At 40.0% G+C, this 23,811-nt stretch overlaps 1 protein-coding gene across 3 annotated transcripts in view; it reads left to right on the forward strand.

Moving 5' to 3' along the window:
* The window catches only part of ENTPD1 (ectonucleoside triphosphate diphosphohydrolase 1), a 124,292-nt gene extending 103,654 nt beyond the window's left edge, over positions 1 to 20,638 (forward strand). For 2 of the 3 annotated variants that reach the window (XM_068548267.1, XM_068548265.1), the window contains 3 exons: positions 13,619 to 13,735; positions 15,517 to 15,654; positions 17,840 to 20,635. In XM_068548267.1, coding sequence (XP_068404368.1) covers positions 13,619 to 13,735; positions 15,517 to 15,654; positions 17,840 to 18,046 — 462 coding nt within the window. In that variant the 3' untranslated portion in view covers positions 18,047 to 20,635. Of the gene's footprint in view, positions 1 to 13,618; positions 13,736 to 15,516; positions 15,655 to 17,839 lie in introns of all 3 variants that reach the window. The other variant, XM_068548266.1, reaches the window with a different exon arrangement.
* The last annotated feature ends 3,173 nt before the right edge of the window (positions 20,639 to 23,811 follow it).

Genomic DNA, 23,811 nt, shown 5'->3' on the forward strand with positions numbered 1-23,811 from the left:
CTGAGTAATATTCCATTGTATATACGTACCACATCTTCTTTATCCATTCGTCTGTCGATGGGCATTTAGGTTGCTTCCATGACCTGGCTATTGTAAATAGTGCTGCAATGAACACTGGGGTGCATGTGTCTTTTTGAATTATGGTTTTCTCTGGGTATATGCCCAGTAGTGGGATTGCTGGATCATATGGTAATTCTATTTTTAGTTTTTTCAGGAACCTCCATACTGTTCTCCATAGTGGCTGTATCAATTTACATTCCCACCAACAGTGCAAGAGGGTTCCCTTTTCTCCACACCCTCTCCAGCATTTGTTGTTTGTAGATTTTCTGATGATGCCCATTCTGACCGTTGTGAGGTGATACCTCATTGTAGTTTTGATTTGCATTTCTCTAATGATTAGTGATATTGAGCAGCTTTCCACTTGCCTCTTGGCCATCTGTATGTCTTCTTTGGAGAAATGTCTATTTAGGTCTTCTGCCCATTTTTTGATTGGGTTGTTTGTTTTTTGATATTGAGCTGCATGGGCTGCTTGTATATTTTGGAGGTTAATCCTTTGTCAGTTGCTTCATTTGCAAATCTTTTCTCCCATTCTGAGGGTTGTCTTTTCGTCTTGTTGATAGTTTCCTTTGCTGTGCAAAAGTTTTTAAGTATCATTAGATCCCAATTGTTTATTTTTGTTTTTATTTCCATTATTCTAGGAGGTGGGTCAAAAAAGATCTTGCAGTGATTTATGTCAAAGAGTGTTCTTCCTATGTTTTCCTCTAAGAGTTTTAGAGTGTCTGGCCTTACATTTAGGTCTCGAATCCATTTTGAGTTTATTTTTGTGTATGGTGTTAGGAAGTGTTCTAATTTCATTCTTTTACATGTAGCTGTCCAGTTTTCCCAGCACCACTTATTGAAGAGACTGTCTTTTCTCCATTGTATATCCTTGCCTCCTTTGTCAGAGATTAGTTGACCATATGTGTGTGGGTTTACTTATGGGCTTTCTATCCTGTTCCATTGATCTATATTTCTGTTTTTGTGCCAGTACCATACTGTTGTGATTACTGAAGCTTTGTAGTATAGTCTGAAGTCAGGGAGTCTGATTCCTCCAGCTCTGTTTTTTTCCCTCAAGATTGCTTTGGCTATTCGGGGTCTTTTGTGTCTCCATACAAATTTTAAGACTTTTTGTTCTAGTTCTGTAAAAAATGCCATTGGCAATTTGATAGGGGTTGCACTGAATCTGTAGATTGCTATGGGTAGTATAGTCATTTTCACAATACTGATTCTTCCAATCCAAAAACATGGTCTATCTCTCCATCTGTTGGTATCATCTTTAATTTCTTTCATCAGTGTCTTATAGTTTTCTGCATACTGGTCTTTTGTCTCCCTAGGTAGGTTTATTCCTAGGTATTTTATTCCTTTTGTTGCAGTGGTAAAAGAGAGTGTTTCCTTAATTTCTCTTTCAGATTTTTCATCATTAGTGTATAGGAATGCAAGCGATTTCTGTGCATTAATTTTGTATCCTGCAACTTTACCAAATTCATTGATTAGCTCTAATAGTTTTCTGCTGGCATTTTTAGGATTCTCTATGTATAGTATCATGTCATCTGCAAACAGTGACAATTTTACTTCTTCTTTTCCAATTTGTATTCCTTTTATTTCTTTTTCTTCTCTGACTGCCATGGCTACGACTTCCAAAACTGTGTTGAGTAATAGTGGTGAGAGTGGACATCCTTGTCTTGTTCCTAATCTTAGAGGAAATGCTTTCAGTTTTTCACCATTGAGAATGATGTTTGCTGTGGGTTTGTCATATATGGCCTTTATTATGTTGAGGTAGGTTCCCTCTATGCCCACTTTCTGGAGAGTTTTTATCATAAATGGGTGTTGAATTTTGTCAAAAGCTTTTTCTGCATCTATTGAGATGATCATATGGTTTTTATTCTTCAATTTGTTAATATGGTGTATCACATTGATTGATTTGCGTATATTGAAGAATCCTTGCATCTCTGGGATAAATCCCACTTGATCATGGTGTATGATCCTTTTCATGTGTTGTTGGATTCTGTTTGCTAGTATTTTGTTGAGCATTTTTGCATCTACATTCATGAGTGGTATTGGTCTGTAGTTTTCTTTTTTTGTGGTATCTTTGGTTTTGGTGTCAGTGTGATGGTGGCCTCGTAGAATGAGTTTGGGAGGGTTCCTTCCTCTGCAATTTTTTGGAAGAGTTTGAGAAGGATGGGTGTTAGCTCTTCTCTAAATGTTTGATAGAATTCGCCTGTGAAGCCATCTGGTCCTGGACTTTTGTTTGTTGGAAGATTTTTAATCACAGTTTCAATTTATAACTTGTAATTGGTCTGTTCATATTGTCTATTTCTTCCTGGTTCAGTCTTGGAAGGTTATAACCTTCCAAGAATTTGTCCATTTCTTCCAGGTTGTCCATTTTATTGGCATAGAGTTGCTCTTAGGATGCTTTGTATTTCTGTGGTGTCCATTGTAACTTCTCCTTTTTCATTTCTAATTTTATTGATTTGAGTCCTCTCTCTCTTTTTCTTGCTGAGTCTGGCTAAAAGTTTGTCAATTTTGTTTATCTTTTCCAAGAACCAGCTTTTAGTTTTATTGATCTTTGCTATTGTTTTCTTTGTTTCTATTTCATTTATTTCTGCTCTGATCTTTTTGATTTCTTTCCTTCTACTAACTTTGGGTTTTGTTTGTTCTTCTTTCTCTAGTTCCTTTAGGTGTAAGGTTAGATTGTTTATTTGAGATTTTTCTTGTTTCTTGAGGTAAGATTGTATTGCTATAAACTTTCCTCTTAGAACTGCTTTTGCTGCATCCAGTAGGTTTTGGATTGTCGTGTTTTCGTTGTCATTTGTCTCTAGGTATTTTTTGATTTCCTCTTTGATTTCTTCAGTGACCTCTTGGTTATTTTGTAATGTATTGTTTAGCCTCCATGTGTTTGTGTTTTTTACGTTTTTTCCTCTGTAATTGATATCTAGTCTCATAGCGTTGTGGTTGGAAAAGATGCTTGATGTGATTTCAGTTTTCTTAAATTTGCCGAGACTTCATTTGTGACCCAAGATGTGATCTATCCTGGAGAATGTTCCGTGTGCCTTTGAGAAGAAAGTGTAATATGCTGTTTTCAGTTGGGATGCCCTATAAATATCAGTCAAATCTATCTGGTCTATTGTGTCATTTAAAGCTTGTGTTTCCTTATTAATTTTCTGTCTGGGTGATCTCTCCATTGGTGAAAGTGGAGTGTTAAAGTCCCTACTATTATTGTGTTACTGTCGATTTCCTCTTTTATAGCTGTTAGCATTTGCCTTATGTATTGAGGTGCTCCTATGTTGGGTGCATATATATTTATAATTGTTATATCTTCTTCTTGGATCGATCCCTTGATCATTATGTAGTGTCCTTCCTTGTCTCTTGTAACATTCTTTATTTTAAAGTCCATTTTATCTGATATGAGTATTGCTACTCCAACTTTCTTTTGATTTCCATCTGCATGGAATATCTTTTTCCATTCCCTCACTTTCAGTCTGTATGTGTTCCTAGGTCTGAAGTGTGTCTCTTGTTGACAGCATATATATGGGTCTTGTTTTTGTATCCATTCAGCGAGCCTGTGTCTTTTGGTTGAAGCATTTAATCCATTCACATTTAAGGTAATTATCGATATGTATATTCCTATTACCATTTTCTTAATTCTTTTGGGTTTGTTTTTGTAGGTCCTTTGCTTCTCTTGTGTTTCCCACTTAGAGAAGTTCCTTAAGCATTCATTATAGAGCTGGTTTGGTGGTGCTGAATTCTCTTAGCTTTTGCTTGTTTGTAAAGCTTTGATTTCTCTGTCAAATCTGAATGAGATCCTTGCTGGGTGCAGTAATCTTGGTTGCAGGTTCTTCCCTTTCATCACTTTAAATGTATCGTGCCACTCCCTTCTGGCTTGTAGAGTTTCTGCTGAGAAATCAGCTGTTAACCTTAGGGGAGTTCCCTTGTGTGTTATTTTTCGTTTTTCGTTGTTGCTTTTCATAATTTTTCTTTGTCTTTAAATCTTGTCAATTTAATTACTATGTGTCTCAGCCTGTTTCTCCTTGGGTTTGTCCTGCCTGGGACTCTGCACTTCCTGGACTTAGGTGGCTATTTCCTTTCCCATGTTAGGGAAGTTTTCAACTGTAATTTCTGTAGATATTTTCTCGGGTCCTTTCTCTCTCTCTTCTCCTTCTGGGACCCCTATAATGCAAATGTTGGTGCATTTAATGTTGTTCCAGAGGTCTCTTAGGCTGTCTTCATTTCTTTTCATTCTTTTTTCTTTATTCTGTTCTGCAGCAGTAAATTCCACCATTCTGTCTTCCAGGTCACTTATGCATTCTTCTGCCTCAGTTATTCTGGTATTGATTCCTTCTAGTGTATTTTTCATTTCAGTTATTGTATTGTTTGTCTCTGTTTGTTTGTTCTTTAATTCTTCTAGGTCTTTGTTGAACATTTCTTGCATCTTCTTGGTCTTTGCCTCCATTCTTTTTCCAAGGTCCTGGATCATCTTCACTCTCATTATTCTGAATTCTTTTTCTGGAAGGTTACCTATCTCCACTTCATTTAGTTGTTTTTCTGGGGTTTTATCTTTTTCCTTCACCTGGTACATAGTCCTTTGCCTTTTCATTTTGTCTGTCTTTCTGTGACCATGGTTTTTGTTCCAAAGACTGCAGGATTGTCATTCTTCTTGCTTCTGCTGTCTGCCCTCTGGTGGATGAGGCTATCTAAGAGGCTTGTGCAAGCTTCCTGATGGGAGGGACTGGTGGTGGGTAGAGCTGGGTCTATCTATTTTATATATAGTAGTGTGTATATGTTAATCCCAAACTCCTAATTTACCCCTCCCCCTCCTCCCGCTTTCCCTTTTGGTAACCATAAGTTTGTTTTCTATGTCTTTGAGTCTCTTTCTGTTTTGTAAGTAAGTTCTTTTGTATCACTTTTTTAGATTCCATGTATAAGTTCTTTTGTATCACTTTTTTGGATTCCATGTATAAGTAAGTTCTTTTGTATCACTTTTTGGGATTCCATGTATAAGTGATAGCATATGATATTTGTTTTCTCTTTGTGATTTACTTCATCTAGTATGATAATCTCTAGGTCCATCCATGTTGCTGCAAACAGCATTATTTCATTCTTTTTTATGGCTGAGTAGTATTCCATTGTGTATGTATACTACATCTTCTTTTTTTTTTTTTTTAAAAACATCTTTATTGAAGTATAATTGCCTTACAATGGTGTATTGGCTTCTGCTTTATAACAAAGTGAATCAGTTATACATATACAATATGTTCCCATTTCTCTTCCCTCTTGCATCTCCCTCCCTCCCACCCTCCCCATCCCACCCCTCTAGGTGGTCACAAAGCACCGAGCTGATCTCCCTGTGCTATGCGGCTGCTTCCCACTAGCTATCTATTTTACATTTGGTAGTGTATGTATGTCCATGACACTCTCTTACCCTGTCACATCTCACCCCACCCCCTCCCCATATCCTCAAGTCCATTCTCTAGTAGGTCTGTGTCTTTATTCCCGTCTTGCCACTAGGTTCTTCATGGCCTTTTTTTTTTTCTCCTTAGATTCCGTATATATGTGTTAGCATACTGTATTTGTTTTTCTCTTTCTGACTTACTTCACTCTGTATGACAGACTCTAACTCCATCCACCTCATTACAAATACCTCCATTTCATTTCTTTTTATGGCCGAGTAATATTCCATTGTATATATGTGCCACATCTTCTTTATCCATTCATCTGTCGATGGACATTTAGGTTGCTTCCACGTCCTGGCTATTGGAAATAGAGCTGCAATGAACATTTTGGTACATGACTATTTTTGACCTATGGTTTTCTCAGGGTATATGCCCAGTAGTGGGATTGCTGGGTCGTATGGTAGTTCTATTTGTAATTTTTTAAGGAACCTCCATACTGTTCTCCATAGTGGCTGTATCAATTTACATTCCCACCAACAGTGCAAGAGCGTTCCCTTTTCTCCACACCCTCTCCAGCATTTATTGTTTCTGGATTTTTTGATGATGGCCATTCTGACCGGTGTGAGATGATATCTCATTGTAGTTTTGATTTGCATTTCTCTAATGTTTAATGATGTTGAGCATTCTTTCATGTGTCTGTAGGCCATCTGTATATCTTCTTTGGAGAAATGTCTATTAAGGTCTTCTGCCCATTTTTGGATTGGGTTGTTCGTCTTTTTGTTATTGAGCTGCATGAGCTGCTTGTAAATCTTGGAGATTAATCCTTTGTCAGTTGCTTCATTTGCAAATGTTTTCTCCCATTCTGATGGTTGTCTTTTGGTCTTGTTTATGGTTTCCTTTGCTGTGCAAAAGCTTTTAAGTTTCATTAGGTCCCATTTGTTTATTTGTGTTCTTATTTCCATTTCTCTGGGAGCTGGGTCAAAAAGAATCTTGCTGTGATGTATGTCATAGAGTGTTCTGCCGATGTTTTCCTCTAAGAGTTTGATAGTGTCTGCCCTTACACTTAGGTCTTTAATCCATTTTGAGTTTATTTTTGTGCATGGTGTCAGGGAGTGTTCTAATTTCATACTTTTACATGTACCTGTCCAATTTTCCCAGCACCACTTATTGAAGAGGCTGTCTTTTCTCCGCTGTATATGCTTGCCTCCTTTATCAAAGATAAGCTGACCATATGTGTGTGGGTTTATCTCTGGGCTTTCTATCCTGTTCCATTGATCTATATTTCTGTTTTTGTGCCAGTACCAAACTGTCTTGATTACTGAAGCTTTGTAATATAGTCTGAAGTCAGGGAGCCTGATTCCCCCAGCTCCATTTTTCGTTCTCAAGATTGCTTTGGCTATTCGGGGTCTTTTGTGTTTCCATACAAATTGTGAAATTTTTTGTTCTAGTTCTGTGAAAAATGCCAGTGGTAGTTTGATAGGGATTGCATTGAATCTGTAGATTGCTTTGGGTAGTAGAGTCATTTTCACAATGTTGATTCTTCCAATCCAGGAACATGGTATATCTCTCCATCTATTTGTATCATCTTTAATTTCTTTCATCAGTGTCTTATAATTTTCTGCATACAGGTCTTTTGTCTCCTTAGGTAGGTTTATTCCTAGATATTTTATTCTTTTTGTTGCAATGGTAAACGGGAGTGTTTTCTTAATTTCACTTTCAGATTTTTCGTCATTAGTGTATAGAAATGCAAGAGATTTCTGTGCATTAATTTTGTATCCTGCTACTTTACCAAATTCATTGATTAGCTCTAGGAGTTTTCTGGTAGCATCTTTAGGATTCTCTATGTATAGTATCATGTCATCTGCAAATAGTGACAGCTTTACTTCTTCTTTTCCGATTTGGATTCCTTTTATTTCTTTGTCTTCTCTGATTGCTGTGGCTAACACTTCCAAAACTATGTTGAATAATAGTGGTGAGAGTGGGCAACCTTGTCTTGTTCCTGATCTTAGTGGAAATGGTTTCAGTTTTTCACCACTGAGGACAATGTTGGCTGTGGGTTTGTCATATATGGCCTTTATTATGTTGAGGAAAGTTCCCTCTATGCCTACTTTCTGCAGGGCTTTTATCATAAATGGGTGTTGAATTTTGTCGAAAGCTTTCTCTGCATCTATTGAGATGATCATATGGTTTTTCTCCTTCAATTTGTTAATATGGTGTATCACATTGATTGATTTGCGTATATTGAAGAATCCTTGCATTCCTGGGATAAACCCCACTTGATCATGGTGTATGATCCTTTTAATGTGCTGTTGGATTCTGTTTGCTAGTATTTTGTTGAGGATTTTTGCATCTATGTTCATCAGTGATATTGGCCTGTAGTTTTCTTTCTTTGTGACATCTTTGTCTGGTTTTGGTATCAGGGTGATGGTGGCCTCGTAGAATGAGTTTGGGAGTGTTCCTCCCTCTGCAATATTTTGGAAGAGTTTGAGAAGGATAGGTGTTAGCTCTTCTCTAAATGTTTGATAGAATTCGCCTGTGAAGCCATCTGGTCCCGGACTTTTGTTTCTTGGAAGGTTTTTAATCACAGTTTCAATTTCAGTGCTTGTGACTGGTCTGTTCATATTTTCTATTTCTTCCTGGTTCAGTCTCGGCAGGTTGTGCATTTCTAAGAATCTGTCCATTTCTTCCAGGTTGTCCATTTTATTGGCATAGAGTTGCTTGTAGTAATCTCTCATGATCGTTTGTATTTCTGCAGTGTCAGTGGTTACCTCTCCTTTTTCATTTCTAATGCTATTGATTTGAGTCTTCTCCCTTTTTCTCTTGATGAGTCTGGCTAATGGTTTATCAATTTTGTTTATCTTCTCAAAGAACCAGCTTTTAGTTTCATTGATTTTTGCTATTGTTTCCTTCATTTCTTTTTCATTTATTTCTGACCTAATCTTTATGATTTCTTTCCTTCTGCTGGCTTTGGGGTTTTTTTGTTCTTCTTTCTCTAATTGCTTTAGGTGCAAGGTTAGGTTGTTTATTCGAGATGTTTCCTGTTTCTTGAGGTAGGCTTGTATTGCTATAAACTTCCCTCTTAGCACTGCTTTTGCTGCGTCCCATAGGTTTTGGGTCGTCGTATCTCCATTGTCATTTGTTTCTAGGTATTTTTTGATTTCCCCTTTGATTTCTTCAATGATCGTTTCGTTATTAAGTAGTGTATTGTGTAGCCTCCATGTGTTTGTATTTTTTACAGATCTTTTCCTGTAATTGATATCTAGTCTCGTAGCGTTGTGGTCAGAAAAGATACTTGATATGATTTCAATTTTCTTAAATTTACCAAGGCTTGATTTGTGACCCAAGATATGATCTATCCTGGAGAATGTTCCATGAGCACTTGAGAAAAATGTGTATTCTGTTGTTTTTGGGTGGAATGTCCTATAAATATCAATTAAGTCCATCTTGTTTAATGTATCATTTAAAGCTTGTGTTTCCTTATTTATTTTCATTTTGGATGATCTGTCCATTGGTGAAAGTGGGGTGTTAAAGTCCCCTACTATGATTGTGTTGCTGTCGATTTCCCCTTTTATGGCTGTTAGTATTTGCCTTATGTATTGAGGTGCTCCTATGTTGGGTGCATAAATATTTACAATTGTTATAGCTTCCTCTTGGATCGATCCCTTGATCATTATATAGTGTCCTTCTTTGTCTCTTGTAATAGTCTTTATTTTAAAGTCTATTTTGTCTGATATGAGAATTGCTACTCCAGCTTTCTTTTGATTTCCATTTGCATGGAATATCTTTTTCTATCCCCTCACTTTCAGTCTGTATGTGTCTCTAGGTCTGAAGTGGGTCTCTTGTAGACAGCATATATACGGGTCTTGTTTTTGTATCCATTCAGCCAGCCTGTGTCTTTTGGTGGGAGCATTTAATCCATTTACATTTAAGGTAATTATCGATATGTATGTTCCTATTCCCATTTTCTTAAATGTTTTGGGTTTGTTATTGTAGGTGTTTTCCTTCTCTTGTGTTTCTTGCCTAGAGAAGTTCCTTTAGTATTGGTTGTAAAGCTGGTTTGGTGGTGCTGAACTCTCTCAGCTTTTGCTTGTCTGTAAAGGTTTTAATTTCTCCATCGAATCTGAGTGAGATCCTTGCTGGGTAGAGTAATCTTGGTTGTGGGTTTTTCTCCTTCATCACTTTAAGTATATCCTGCCACTCCCTTCTGGCTTGCAGAGTTTCTGCTGAAAGATCAGATGTTAACCTTATGGGGATTCCCTTGTGTGTTATTTGTTGTTTTTCCCTTGCTGCCTTTAATATGTTTTCCTTATATTTAATTTTTGACAGTTTGATTAATATGTGTCTTGGCGTGTTTCTCCTTGGGTTTATCCTGTATGGGACTCTCTGTGCTTCCAGGACTTGATTAACTATTTCCTTTCCCATATTAGGGAAGTTTTCAACTATAATCTCTTCAAATATTTTCTCAGTCCCTTTCTTTTTCTCTTCTTCTTCTGGGACCCCTATAATTCGAATGTTGGTGCGTTTAATGTTGTCCCAGAGGTCTCTGAGACTGTCCTCAGTTCTTTTCATTCTTTTTTCTTTATCCTGCTCTGCAGTAGTTATTTCCACCATTTTATCTTCCAGGTCACTTATCCTTTCTTCTGCCTCAGTTGTTCTGCTATTGATCCCATCTAGAGTATTTTTAATTTCATTTATTGTGTTTTTCATCGTTGCTTGGTTCCTCTTTAGTTCTTCTACGTCCTTGTTAAATGTTTCTTGCATTTTGTCTATTCTATTTCCCAGATTTTGGATCATCCTTACTATCATTATTCTGAATTCTTTTTCAGGTAGACTACCTATTTCCTCTTCATTTGTTAAGTCTGGTGTGTTTTGACCCTGCTCCTTCATCTGCTGTGTGTTTTTCTGTCTTCTCATTTTGCTTATCTTACTGTGTTTGGGGTCTCCTTTTCACAGGCTGCAGGTTCGTAGTTCCCGTTGTTTTTGGTATCTGTCCCCAGTGGCTAAGGTTGGTTCAGTGGGTTGTGTAGGCTTCCTGGTGGAGGGAACTAGTGCCTGAGTTCTGGTGGATGAGGCTGGATCTTGTCTTTCTGGTGGGCACATCCACGTCTGGTGGTGTATTTTGGGGTGTCTGTGGCCTTATTATGATTTTAGGCAGCCTCTCTGCTAATGGATGGGGCTGTGTTCCTGTCTTGCTAGTTGTTTGGCATAGGGTGTTCAGCACTGTAGCTTGCTGGTCATTGAGTGATGCTGGGTCTTGATGTTGAGATGGAGATCTCTGAGAGATTTTTGCCGTTTGGTATTACGTGGAGCTGGGAGGTCTCTTGTGGACCAGTGTCCTGAAGTTGGCTCTCCCACCTCAGAGGCACAGACCTGATGCCTGGCTGGAGCACCAAGAGCCTTTCGTCCACACGGCTCAGATTAAAAGGGAGAAAAAATAGAAAGAAAGAAAGAAAGAAAGAAAGAAAGAGGCTATAATATAGTGAAGTAAAATAAAGCTATTATAAAGCAAAGCTGTACAGACAAAATCTCACCCAGAAGCATTTACATATACACTCAGAAAAAAAGGAAAAGGGGAAAAATTAATATATCCTGCTCCCAAAGTCCACCTCCTGAATTTGGGATGATTCGTTGTCTATTCAGGTATTCAACAGATGCAGGCACATCAAGTTGTTTGTGGAGCTTTAATCTGCTGCTTCTGAGGCTGCTGGGAGAGATTTCCCCTTCTCTTCTCTGTTCGCACAGCTCCCGGTGTTCAGCTTTGGATTTGGACCCGCCTCTGCGTGTAGGTCGCCTGAGGGCGTCTGTTCCCCGCCCAGACAGAACGGGGTTAAAGGAGCAGCTGCTTCGGGGGCTCTGGCTCACCCAGGCCGCGGGGAGGGAGGGGTACGGAGGAGGCGGGGCGAGCCTGCGGCGGCAGAGGCCGGCGTGACGTTGCAGCAGCCTGAGGCGCGCCCTGCGTTCTCCCGGGAAAGTTGTCCCTGGATCACGGGACCCTGGCAGTGGCGGGCTGCACAGGCTCCCGGGAGGGGCGGTGTGGAGAGTGACCTGTGCTCGCACACAGGATTTTTGGAGGCGGCAGCAGCAGCCCCAGCGTCTCATGCCTGTCTCTGGGGTCCGCGCTGATCGCCGCGGCTCGCGCCCGTCTCTGGAGTTCGTTTAGGCGGCGCTCTGAATCCCCCCTCCCCGCGCGCCGCGAAACAAAGAGGCAAGAAAAAGTCTCTTGCCTCTTCGGCAGCTGCAGACTTTTTCCCGGTCTCTCTCCCGGCTAGCTGTGGTGCGCTAACCCCTTCAGGCTGTGTTCACGCTGCCAGCCCCAGTCCTCTCCCTGCGATCCGACCGAAGCCCTAGCCTCAGCTCCCAGCCCCGCCTGCCCCGGCGAGTGAGCAGACAAGCCTCTCGGGCTGGTGAGTGCTGGTCAGCACTGATCCTCCGTGCAGGAATCTCTCCGCTTTGCCCTCCGCACCCCTGTGGCTGTGCTCTCCTCCGTGGCTCCGAAGCTCCCCCCTCCGCCACCCGCAGTCTCTGCCCGCGAAGGGGCTTCCTAGTGCGTGGAAATCTTTCCTCCTTCACAGCTCCCTCCCACTGGTGCAGGTGCCGTCCCTATTCTTTTGTCTCTGTTGTTTCTTTTTTTCTTTTGCCCTACCCAGGTACGTGGGGATTTTCTTGCCTTTTGGGAGGTCTGACGTTTTCTGCCAGCGTTCAGTGGGTGTTCTGTAGGAGCAGTTCCACGTGTAGATGTATTTCTACTGTATCTGTGGGAAGGAAGGTGATCTCCGCATCTTACTCTTCCGCCATCTTCTCTCCTCCGATCTCAGTAAAAATATTTAATTATTTTCCTGTCTTACATTCTCTTTCTTAGCACCTTTACTGTGACCCTCCCGGGCCGCCGCCGCCGCCGCTACAGCCGCCGCCTCTTCTTTATCTATTCATCTGTTGGTGGGCATTTAGGTTGCTTCCATGTCTTGACTGTTGTAAATAGTGCTGGTATGAACACAGGGGGGTATGTATCTTTTCGAATTAGAGTTTTCTCTGGATATATGCCCAGGAGTGGGATTGCTGGATCATATAGTAACACTATTTTTAGTTATTTTAAGGAACCTCCATACTGTTCTCCATAGTGGCTGCACCAATTTACATTCCCACCAACAGTGTAGGAGGGTTCCCTCTTCTCCACACCTCTCCAGCGTTTATTGTTTGTAGATTTTTGTAAGATGGTCATTCTGACTGGTGTGAGGTGATACTTCATTTAGTTTTGATTTACATTTTTCTAATAATTAGTGATATTGAGCATCTTTTCATGTGCCTGTCAGCCATCTGTGTGTCTTCTTTGGAGAAATGTCTGTTTAGGTCTTGTACACATTTTTTGATTGGGTTGTTTTTTGTTCTTTGTTTTTTTTATAAACTGTAGGAGCTCTTTGTATATTTTGGAAATTAATCCCTTGTTGGTCACATCATTTGCAAATATTTTTTTCCCAGTCTATAGGTTGTCCTTTTGTTTTGGTTATGGTTTCCTTTGTTGTACAAAAGCTTTTAAGTTTGATTAAGTCCCATTTGGTTATTTTTATTTTTATTTCCATTTCTCTAGAATGTTTTCTTTTTTACTCATTTGTTTATTTAACTTTTTACGTAGTTCTCATGTATGATGATGATGATTTTTTAAAACTTTTAAGTTGTGCCCAGCTCATGATAGACCTGCAATAAATATTTGTTAAATAAACACTGGCTATTTAAAGAAGGCAGTACATGTACATTATAAAAATAGGCAAAAAAAAGGGCATAAATAAAAAGGAAAAAAAACCCTTATAATTTTGCCAGAGATCACTCCTGTTATTTACCTTTGTATAGAATTTTCCAGATTTTATTTTTAAAAATTCATACATAATACATAATTTTTTAAAGATGGGATTTTTGTAACTTTTCCTCTTATCTTCTTTTTGCCCCATCTTTCTTTCTCCCTGACTCTCCCATTAAAATTATGGAGAAAATTAGCTACCAGATGGCTCAGAAATGCATGTCAGCAGCAAAGTGACCCCCTTCCAGGAAGGAAGCAACTGTTGGGGATGGAATGTCACCTGATCCATAATTTACTAATCAGAGATTTCCAGGCACTTTCATTAGGCCTTCTGGAGAGTGAATCTGTGTCCCTCTGTGTTGGACACTGCACCAAACTCAGCATTTTTCTCTTGCAGGCATTTTCAGCTTTTTACTATGTGATGGAGTTTTTAAACCTTACATCAGAGGAACAGTCAACTCATAAAAAGATGATTAACACATTGGAAAAGTTCTGCTCTCGGCCTTGGGAAGAGGTAAGTGACTAGAAACAGCATCTGTTACCACTGCTCTCTGCCCTTGACAGCATGGAGGATGTGAGTCTGCTCTTCAAGTCATGCTAATGTGACCAAGATCCAGCACACATGTTAGAGAAGCCTAGATGGTACACTCAATTAAGAGTAAGTTCACTGGCATTCCTTGATAGCTTGGCATACAATGGCTTGAACAAAAAAGGTCTTATTGTTTTCACCTAATTCGAAGTCCGGAAGTAGGCAGTTGCTGGCATGGGGTGGGCAGCTTGACTATCTCAGCCATTCTTCAGTTGTTGTTAGGCCTGTTTCCTCATGGAAGCAAGGTGTAGCTTCAGGGATCACAGCCGTGTTCAAGGTCAGAAGAAGGATAGCTCCAGATACATCTGTTCCTTTTTATAGGAAGGCAAAAGCTATCCCAGAAGCTCCTAGTAGTCTTTTCTCTTACATCTCATTGGCCAGGACTAGCTGGGAAAGCAGGATGCAGGATTTATGACTGGCTTAGAGCCCTAGATCCATCATGAGCTACTTCCTGGAGCTGAGCACATTGTCGCCCACTCCTTCCCCCAACCCCCAGGGAAGACAGGCAATTCACAGAATCTGCCACAGACACCATTGTGGTAAGACCCTTTTTTCATCAGACAGGTCCAAGGTATCTCCTACTTATTCATAAATTTGAAGCACAAATTTTTTCTTGTCTGAGGCACTGAGTCATTCAAGATCCAGTGCTACCTGATGAAAGTTTCCAGGGACGTGAGAGAAAGATATGGAGTCCACTCTGATTTACAAAAACAGATCACCTAGGAGTGGCTCAAAACAGCAGCTGTTTTAAGTTGACAAAAGTGACTTAAAATGAGTGATTTTAAGAGAGATTGCAAAAGTGATTGCAAAAGTGACCAGTGCTTTCATTCTGAAGATATGCAATTAATTAAAAATGAAGGCTGTTCTCTTGGGCACTGACAACAGAGGAAGGAAGGTTGTGCAAGAGCCTGGACATCTGAAATTTTCTCTAAGTATTTTGTCTGAGTTAGAACATGAAGGAAGGGTATTCAGGGCTTTCGGAAAGAGCAGCTCAAATATGCCTCAGCACTTTACAAAACATTTAGGGGAGCCTTTTTGCAGCTAGTGGTGATCTGTGGAGAAAGACGAGCATCTCGGATTCTTGAGCAAAATGCTTCCGAAACTGGGTTCCAGAGCAGTGTTTGTCAGATGTTACTATGTATGTGATCGTACGGGGCTCATATTAAACAGCACATTCTGCATTGGCAGATGCTAGTCCAGAGACCTAACTGAGTGGCACGGCTGTTTATGAAACTGTTTCCTCGAGATGCTTATAGAGGCTCTAAACCAAAGACTTTGGTCAAGAGCATACAGAAAACTCTGGTTAAACAAAGATTAATAGATTTCTTTCATGCAAGATTTTTCACAGTTTTTAATATGCTACTGTGATTGTGAAACTCAAGTTTCACAAGGGATGGCAAACTATAGTAAAATTCAGTGTTGTTGAACCTATCAGGTCACAGAAACTACTTTTTTCCTAGAACACTTATCAATGTCTCATAGAACCCTGTGGAGGAAAAGATTCCTTAACAGACCCTAAACTGTGAACCCCTGCACCCACTGAAGGAGTGCAGCACCACTCCCAAAGCTCTCTGCAGGGGCCAACTCTCTGGCCCATGTGAGCTGGGGCGTTTTCCTCTCTTGATCAGCTCTAATAGCAAACATGAGGGCTATGGAGAAGTGCCTGTTGTTGTACAAGTATGACGTTTTCATCCCTTCACTTCCAGCTGCAGATGTATTTTGGTGAAGTGAAGGAGAAGTACCTGAGTGAATACTGCTTTTCTGGCACCTACATCCTCGCTCTTCTTCTGAATGGCTATCATTTTACAGCTGAGTCCTGGAAGAATATTCACTTCATGGGCAAGGTTTGTTAGGTTGGGGGGAGGTTGGGTGGTAGTGACTGAAGCAGCTTTGGGCTTAAAAGAGGTAGGAGTCAACCTGATTTAAATTTTGGCCTGATGTCCTGTCCTACCACTTCACCTCTAACCCAAGATGGCATTTTGTGCCCAGCTCTCCTGATAACGTTGACCAGCCAGTTGTGGGTATCCTATCTAAGGAGGGCTACTTGCATTCTCAGCCTCGCCTTTCTGCTCACATAACAGTGACTAACCCCTTATAAAACAAAAAATGAGATAGTAAAGTAATATAACAGTATTTCAACAGCCACAGTGATTCTGCGTGCTGACTTCAACATCCATCTCAAAGGCCCCTTCGTGAATCCAGAAGGGATGATCATGGTTTGTCACAAGGGGTGAAGGCCTTGTTGGTTGTAGCTTCAAGACTGACCAATCTGAAAGCTCGCTGTGAAGAACGAGATGAGTGGCTGTGAATGGGGGCCTTTGCTTAGAAGCCAGGCTTAGCATGAGCCTTAAAGAAGCAAGCCCATAGCTTTGCATTAGCATAGCATTACCTGAAGGTTTCCAGGCATAGAGCAACATTTACATCGGCAGCGAGACTCATGGGCACACTCATGCTTGATGAAAAATATCAAGGGCAGTGTTTCTGTACCTTTTAAACCCATACCCACTAATGACAAAAACAATTTACCCCTTTATTAAATACGGTGACTTCAAGCAAAACAAAGCATTGAGGCAGCAGAGGGCTGTAGTAGCCTTAAAGATAGTAGTGCCACCACACTCTTGTCAATATTGACTTTGCTAATTAAAATCTTTTCCTTGTTTTAACATCCCAGTCTTCCTTCCATTCCATCACAGTTTGTCTGTTTGAGAGATATGTCTATGTCAAATTTACCTAGTGATTTATATTCTTTGAGCTCCAGTCTATGATCCATTATTTCTAAACCTTAAGTGATAACTCCTCTAACTCTGGAGGCTTCCTTGACACAGGCAGTCAGATACGGTTCCATTCCCCATAAAGGGACATGGGCCTTTTTACAAATTATTAATTCCCAGTACTGGTAAAAGTTTAGGGGAGAGGAGCATTCCACATGGTATTGGTTGGAATGTAAACTGGCATAACCTTTGGGAAGACTGTTTTGGCAACATGTGCTAGGAGCCTTAAAACATGTACATCATTTTGTCCAATTGCTCCATTTCTAGGATTTATAAATAATTGAACAAAGTGAGTAAAAATGAACATATAAGGCAGTTCATGTCAGTGATGATGTTGCAGAAATCCCTTAAGAGACACGGGATGATGTTTACAAGGAATTGTTAAGTGAATACTTCTACGTACAATTTAATTCCATTTTTTATGTGAAAAACACGCACAGAGAGGACTGGTAGGGTATGTCACAAAATGATAATAGCAGCAACTTCTGAATGATGAAGTAGAGGTGGTTTTTATTTTCTTTTTTAGGATTATCTGTACTTCATGATTTTCCTACCGTGACCACATACAACTCATGTAATAGAAACATTTCCACAATTCTTTATTATTCATAGACTACCTGTATTTCAATACATTTTGAGGTGACTTGAAAATATTCCTAGGAAGGTGGCAGGGTTGGAGAATGTTTTTTCATTTAAGAATAATCCTTTCTCATGCATATGCAGTCTTTCACCTTACGTCAAGTAAGACTGACTTGCTGGGATTATTCCCCAGTTTTTCCCCAGCTGAATCATAAAAGAAGTCCTGGTTTCGTATGGATGAGATTCCTGGGCCTGACATTGATGCCCAAGGCCAGGGACAGTCATTATTCTCTCATCCTTTGCCCGCTTCCTGTCATCCGCCCCCACTTCCCCACCCCAGCCACCCACATTCACACAAACAACAAAAGAAGAATGCCAATTTCCAAAGGCCTAATTTGAGTTAAGTTCTTCTAGGCAGGAGAACTGAGCCGTCATTCCCCAAATTCCTCTCTGAATTTCGGGGATTTAGTAGTGAGGCCCCACACTCTCCTTCTTAATCGCTTACTCCTGCTCCATTTTCCCCACAGCCATATTCCCAATTCAGAATATAAAACTAATCCATTTAGAGAACTGAACATGGTGCTCTCACTTCCTGGTTGCTCAGTGTTATGGACAGGGTTACATGAAAGCTCACTTAATCCTCGGACCAGAAACAACAGCCTTTCCCCACTGTTCGCAGGTCCGGAGCACCAGCGTCGGGTGGACTTTGGGCTACATGCTGAACCTGACCAACATGATCCCATCTGAAGAGCCACTGTCCACACCTCTCTCCCACTCCACATATGTCTTCCTCATGGTCCTCTTCTCCCTGATCCTGGTCATAGCGGTCATAATAGGCATATTTATCTTTCACAAGCCTTCGTATTTCTGGAAAGACATGGTATAGCAGGAACAGCTGAAATCTGCTGGCTGGAGTGAGAAGAAAACTTGCCCAGGGAGCACTTTCCTCCACAGTGGTGTACAAGGCCAGTCTTGACCAGCATGAAGCTTCCTTGGCTTTTGCTGAAGCCTTTCCATGGGAGGTATTTACCACCCACTGCCTCAAGAACTTCCTGGCAGACATTGTCTCTTTTGTGAGTCTCTCCAAACTCCCCCCTTTCTCTTTTGTACTCTGTGCTTGTGTAGGTCTTGAAGACCTGCCTCCTTTCATGATAGTTGCTTTATAAAAGAACAATATTGACTTTATCCAGAAGAACTGAGAGTCCTGAGTCCTGTGCTGGGAAGTTACCCTGGCTAAAAGAAGAATCTTGGGAACTGATTCAGTTGTGGTCTTACAGACCCTTTCTCTCTGCTGTTTCCCATTTATTAAGAAAGCCATTCAGTGCCTTTGGAGAAGACAGACACATATCCCATGCCCAGCCTGCCCTTTGCATGGGAGAATTTTCTAGTCTAGGCAAATATGTGCTAGGGCGAAAGAGTCTTACAAAGGAATTTATGGGATGTGCAGTTAATCCAGTAGTTAATCCAAGACAAAAGAGGGATGTGGGTAAGTCACGTATTCCTGGGTGATGCCAAAATGCTAGAGAGGGACACCCAGACCAGAGATTATTTAAAAAGCTGCTGTACATATACATAGGCATTCAAATATCAGGGCATATTATCTGGTAGGTGTATACATGTCAGGAAGAAAAATACAGTTACAACACAAGGTCAGGAAAGTGCATCCTCCAACACATCTATTGGGGTTTTGTTTTTATTGCAGTAAAATGCATATAACCTAAAATTCACCATTACGACATATACAATTTAGTGGCATTTAGTACATTCACAATGTTGTGCAACTGTCACCAATATCTAATTCCAGAATATTTTCATCACTAAGAAATTATTGGCTGGGGATAAGACCATCCTGTGGTAGGCTTGAACCATCAACCTTTCCATTTAGCCAAGCAGGCTAACCAGTTGCACCACAAAGATGCTCACTGAGTTTTAAAGCCATTCCATATCTTACCGTCCCAGGGTTTAATTTAGTGAAAGAGTTGCATTGGTGCAGAGTGGCATGCCTTTTTTGCCGTCATGGTATTTACACAACAAAATGTGCCAGGAACCACATCTGCAAGTTTTGCTGCCAGTTCTAGGTACTTTTGCTTTAAGCATCTTTGCCATAGACATTTTTGCCACAAACATTTTCACTGCAAATAATTGGCTCTAAAGCAATTTTGCCATAAAAGATAAAATAGTGGAAAATCAAAGAGGGATAATTAAAAGGACATAATGAAACGAAAAACAAAATTCAAGACTTATTGTGAAATATAAAATATTTGATTACCTTTAAAGTGTGTGTTGATTCACGGCAATACTTTGCACATAACGGATTTTATTTTGTGGGTTGTATCTAAGCACTTGTCTTCCAAGTCTTTCATTCATAGCATTTTATACTTTTCTTTTTTGCTCATTGATTTGTCTTCTCGTTCTGCATTGTACTTTTTCTTTTTTGCTAAAATTTCTTCCTTCGTAAAGAGCGATGTAAGTTTCCAAATACTTAGAGGCATCTTTGTAACTGAGCTTTGTGTTGTGTTTTGAAAGCTTCTACACGGTTGTTGTTTGTTCTTGGCATATTGTCACGTGTCCATTGATAGATGTTCCAAAGTTGTGTGGGAAATGTGGGTTCACCTCTGCACCTTCCAGGACCTTGGCCTCTTTCTCCTCCACTGTAGTGTGTTTCAAAATAAGAAACCAACTTTTGGGACAAATCACTGTCATATGCCAGCTCGATAAAGCCATCAATAATGTCGCCAACTGGAAGAAATGCTAACACATTTCAACCAGTTGAAACCGAACTGTCAAACCAAAAACCATCAACCAGTTATTTTATCTTTCACAGGGAATTTGCCTTACAGCCAATTAGTTATTCGACAAAAATGTTTGTTGCAGAAGTGCTTGTGGCAGAGATGTCAATGGCAAAGATGCTTATGGTGAAGGTACCTAGAACCCATTTCAACATGTAATTAATATATGTTATTAATGAGATTTTTGTTTTTTAATATTAAGTTTTTGAAATCTGTTGTATATATTACACTTACAGCACATCCTAATCAGGACTCCATTTCAAGTGCTCAATGGCCACGTGTGACTAGTGGCTACCATATTGAATAGCACATGTCTAAAAGTACATTCAAAGCTAAAAAGACACAGGCAATAACACTTTGTCTTTCTCTTGAGGGGGGGAATTTTCTTTAAACAGCTATAGATGCTATAACATCCTTGCTATTATTTATTATATATGAAGTTTAACATTATTCTTAACAAGCTTTTAACATCCCAGCTAAGAATTTCACATTACTCCTCAGGTTTTGTTGCTTTTTTTGTGAAGACATAGATGCCTATTATTCAGACCAAGATGCCTGATGAAAGACCTTTGGGAAATTTAATCTGGATTCAAAGATAATACAAGATAATCGGATGCTTATATTCTATGGTCAAAATGTAAATTTGAATGTTAAAATAAAGATTAGTCTCTTAATAGCTCACAGAGCGAAGTTTACCACATAATAGTAACGTTACTATTAAAATATATTCTCATTTATTGTCAGTTTGAAAGATGAGCTGAATTTCACTGAAATTGGTCTCATTCCTCTCTGATTCAGAGTCTAATAGTTGCTGTCTTGTTAGAACATGACAGTTGCTCATAGTTAGCCTGTACTAGCCAGGTATTTCTTTTAAGTTTGTGCTAGTTTTATTATGTTTTAAAATTTCTTATAACCTCAAAATTTCAGTGGCTTACCACAATAAACATTGATTTTTCATGTTCATGGGTCTGCAAGTCAGCTAGTATATCTACTTCCGGTGGTAGGTCTGGTTCAGGCCTGCTCCATATATCTCCCACTCTCCTTGTCTGGTGGCTTCCTGAGCCATGTTCCCATGATGAGTGGTAGGGGCACAAGAAAGGGAGAGAAAATACAGGATGCCTCTTCAGGCCTTGGCCAGGACAGGCCCCTGTCACTTCCATCCACATTCTACTAACCAAAATAAGTCATATGACTAAGCCCAACATTAGGAAGCTGGAGAAACACTGGGAGGAATGGCAGAGTCATGTGGCAAAGGACATGAATAACTAATTCTAACACAGAAAATTCGTGAAACATTGGGCACAATGATTCAATCTACCACAGCGTCTCATTAACTAAAACATAAAGTATGTTTTCTTCAAATCTACTTATCTTGCCAAAGAATATTCTTCTTAAAAAATGTCATTTCTTCTATGACATCATCAATTACAACTTTTTTTCACAGCCTTAATCAGGGTGCTCTGGTGGCTCCTAGATTAGTCTCACATTCTAAAATGATAGATTTCCTGAGAGACCATCTATTTATTTTCCTTATATGTTTAGGACAATGTATAGTTAACTACCCAAGTTTTTATTTGCACAAGAACCTAATACAACTGAACATAACTGGTTTTATCACAGGTATAATGGATTTTTTAATAAAGGGGAAAGGAATGTCTCCAAAAGCCTTCTCTTTCAAAAGTGGCATTTAGGACTGTGCACGTGGTAAAAGCATTGTTGTACTTTTTGCATTTCTCTATTTTAAGTAACTTAATTTCTAAATCTAAATTGATGATATAATGATGGCACCACTCTCATCAGCATCTGAGTTGACTTTTTATTTTTATATCCCTTTTGCATGATGAATAGCAGAGAACATGGATTAGTCAATGAGAAGTGAGATACAGTCACCTAAGAAACAACATCATTTCTTATAATGAAGTTCTAAGAAGAGAGGGGAGGAAAGTCATGTGAGCTAGATAGGGAACAGTATGTATTTAGGATGACTTAAACTGAACTCTACCTTTCCTCCTAACCCTGCTCCTCCTCCTGCATTTTATCATGATTAATGCCACCACTGCCTCAAGTAACCAAGATCAGAATCAACTTTATCGATGTTGAAGTGACAGGGGCCTGTCCTGGCCAAGACCTGCCCATTCTGCCTTTGCAGCATTTTTCATTTTGATTCCCCTTTACAATCTTGTTGTTATCACCCCAGTAGAGATCTGATATCAGGAACAGTGATCTTGTCTCCAAACTATTACTTCCAGATTAATCTTTATAAAAAATGGGCTTAATCACATTGCTCCCCAACTAAGACTGTTGGTGACTTTCTATTGCCTAGGAAATAAGGTCATACTCTCCAACAGACATTCAGGCCCTTTGATCCATGCCTATAAGCTCTCCCAGGCTTACATCCCACTCCACCCTCTGATGTTCCTTACACTGTAGCCAAGGTAGACTGATTCTTTACCCGGAGCTGTCCAGGTTATTTGCTCAACTTGGAGCACCTTTGCCCCACTCTACGTTTAAGGCTCAGCTCAAATGACCCTTCTTCAGTGAAGTCTTCTCCAAATCTCTAAGTCAGAATAAACTGCTTCTTCCCTGTGCTATCACAGCCCTTTACCTGGGCCTCCAGTAGAGCATTCAGGCCATTCTATTCAGTATTTGGGTTAAGCTCCTTGGGGACAAGATATGTGACCTATCTCTTTTTGAAAAGTTGGGCTCAGGGGTATTTTAGCAGGAACTGAGGTAACAGTCCTAGTTAATCGCTCTGTCCATTGCCAGATGGGCTGGTCCATACCACTATTTCTGCATCAGTATCCTGATGTATGTTATCTCTTGACATGACCATCCTCTTCCTCCAGCTTTTAAGGACCAGCTCAACTCCTGATTCCTCAATGAAGCCTTCTTTGTTTACCCACATTGAACTTTTCCTTCTGGACCATGCATTTAGTTTCAATATAGCTCACTACATGGGAATTGATTGTACATATTATGAAAGTAGAATTTTAAGGATTAGAATACACCTTAAAAGGTAATGTTTATCAAAATTTAATGTGTATATGACTCACCCAGGGGTCTTGTTGCGGTAAAAATTACTTAATTTTAATTAATAAAAAATGATTCAGTAGGTCTGGGGTGAGGCTGAGGTGTTCTACATTTCTAACAAGCTGCCAGGTGATGTCACTACAGCTGTGTGGGGACCAAACTTTGGGTATCAAAGATCTAGACTACTTTACCATTCCATGGAGTTCCTTCTAATGGCTCTCAGATAAGTGGCCATCTACCACCTGACTGCCATACTTCATTTGGCAGCCTGTTCCACAGTGGGCCAGCTCAACTGCCACTTACAAAGCTTACTCCCTCTGCTACACAACAATCCCCAAGCGTTTCTTCCTTTGTCAGTTTTCTGTGCCTCAGGAGTTTTCTGTCTGTGCTGCCCTCTGCCTTTGGGGAGCCACTGCCTGGCACTCAAGTGAAGAACTGGTGTGCCTCAGAGGGATTTCTCCCAGCTCTTCACCCTGCCCCTAGCCTTCAGTTACTGCCTCTGTGCTCTTGGTAGAACCCTGTGAGAAAGATCTGGAAGGTGATCCATAATGCAAGCCTACATGCAACTTTTAAAGATTCTTTAAAATTTCTGCTGGTTTCTTATTATTTTTGTCTCTGATAGCTTTCTTTCTTTGCTGTCACTCTACCAAGGATGAAAGAGTTCTGATGGGTTTTAAAATGCTGTGATTTTGTAGTCTAGCCAGCTGGGTAGAAGCTACAATCTCTTGCCATATGCACACAAGAATTATGTGTAAAATGAAAAAAAAAAATCATAAGGAAATTATTTTTTACAAAGTTTACAACCAGAAATGCAATTCATTAGCATATGGAA

This window comes from Eschrichtius robustus, chromosome 7, assembly GCF_028021215.1.
Source record: "Eschrichtius robustus isolate mEscRob2 chromosome 7, mEscRob2.pri, whole genome shotgun sequence".
Classification (NCBI taxonomy): domain Eukaryota; kingdom Metazoa; phylum Chordata; class Mammalia; order Artiodactyla; family Eschrichtiidae; genus Eschrichtius; species Eschrichtius robustus.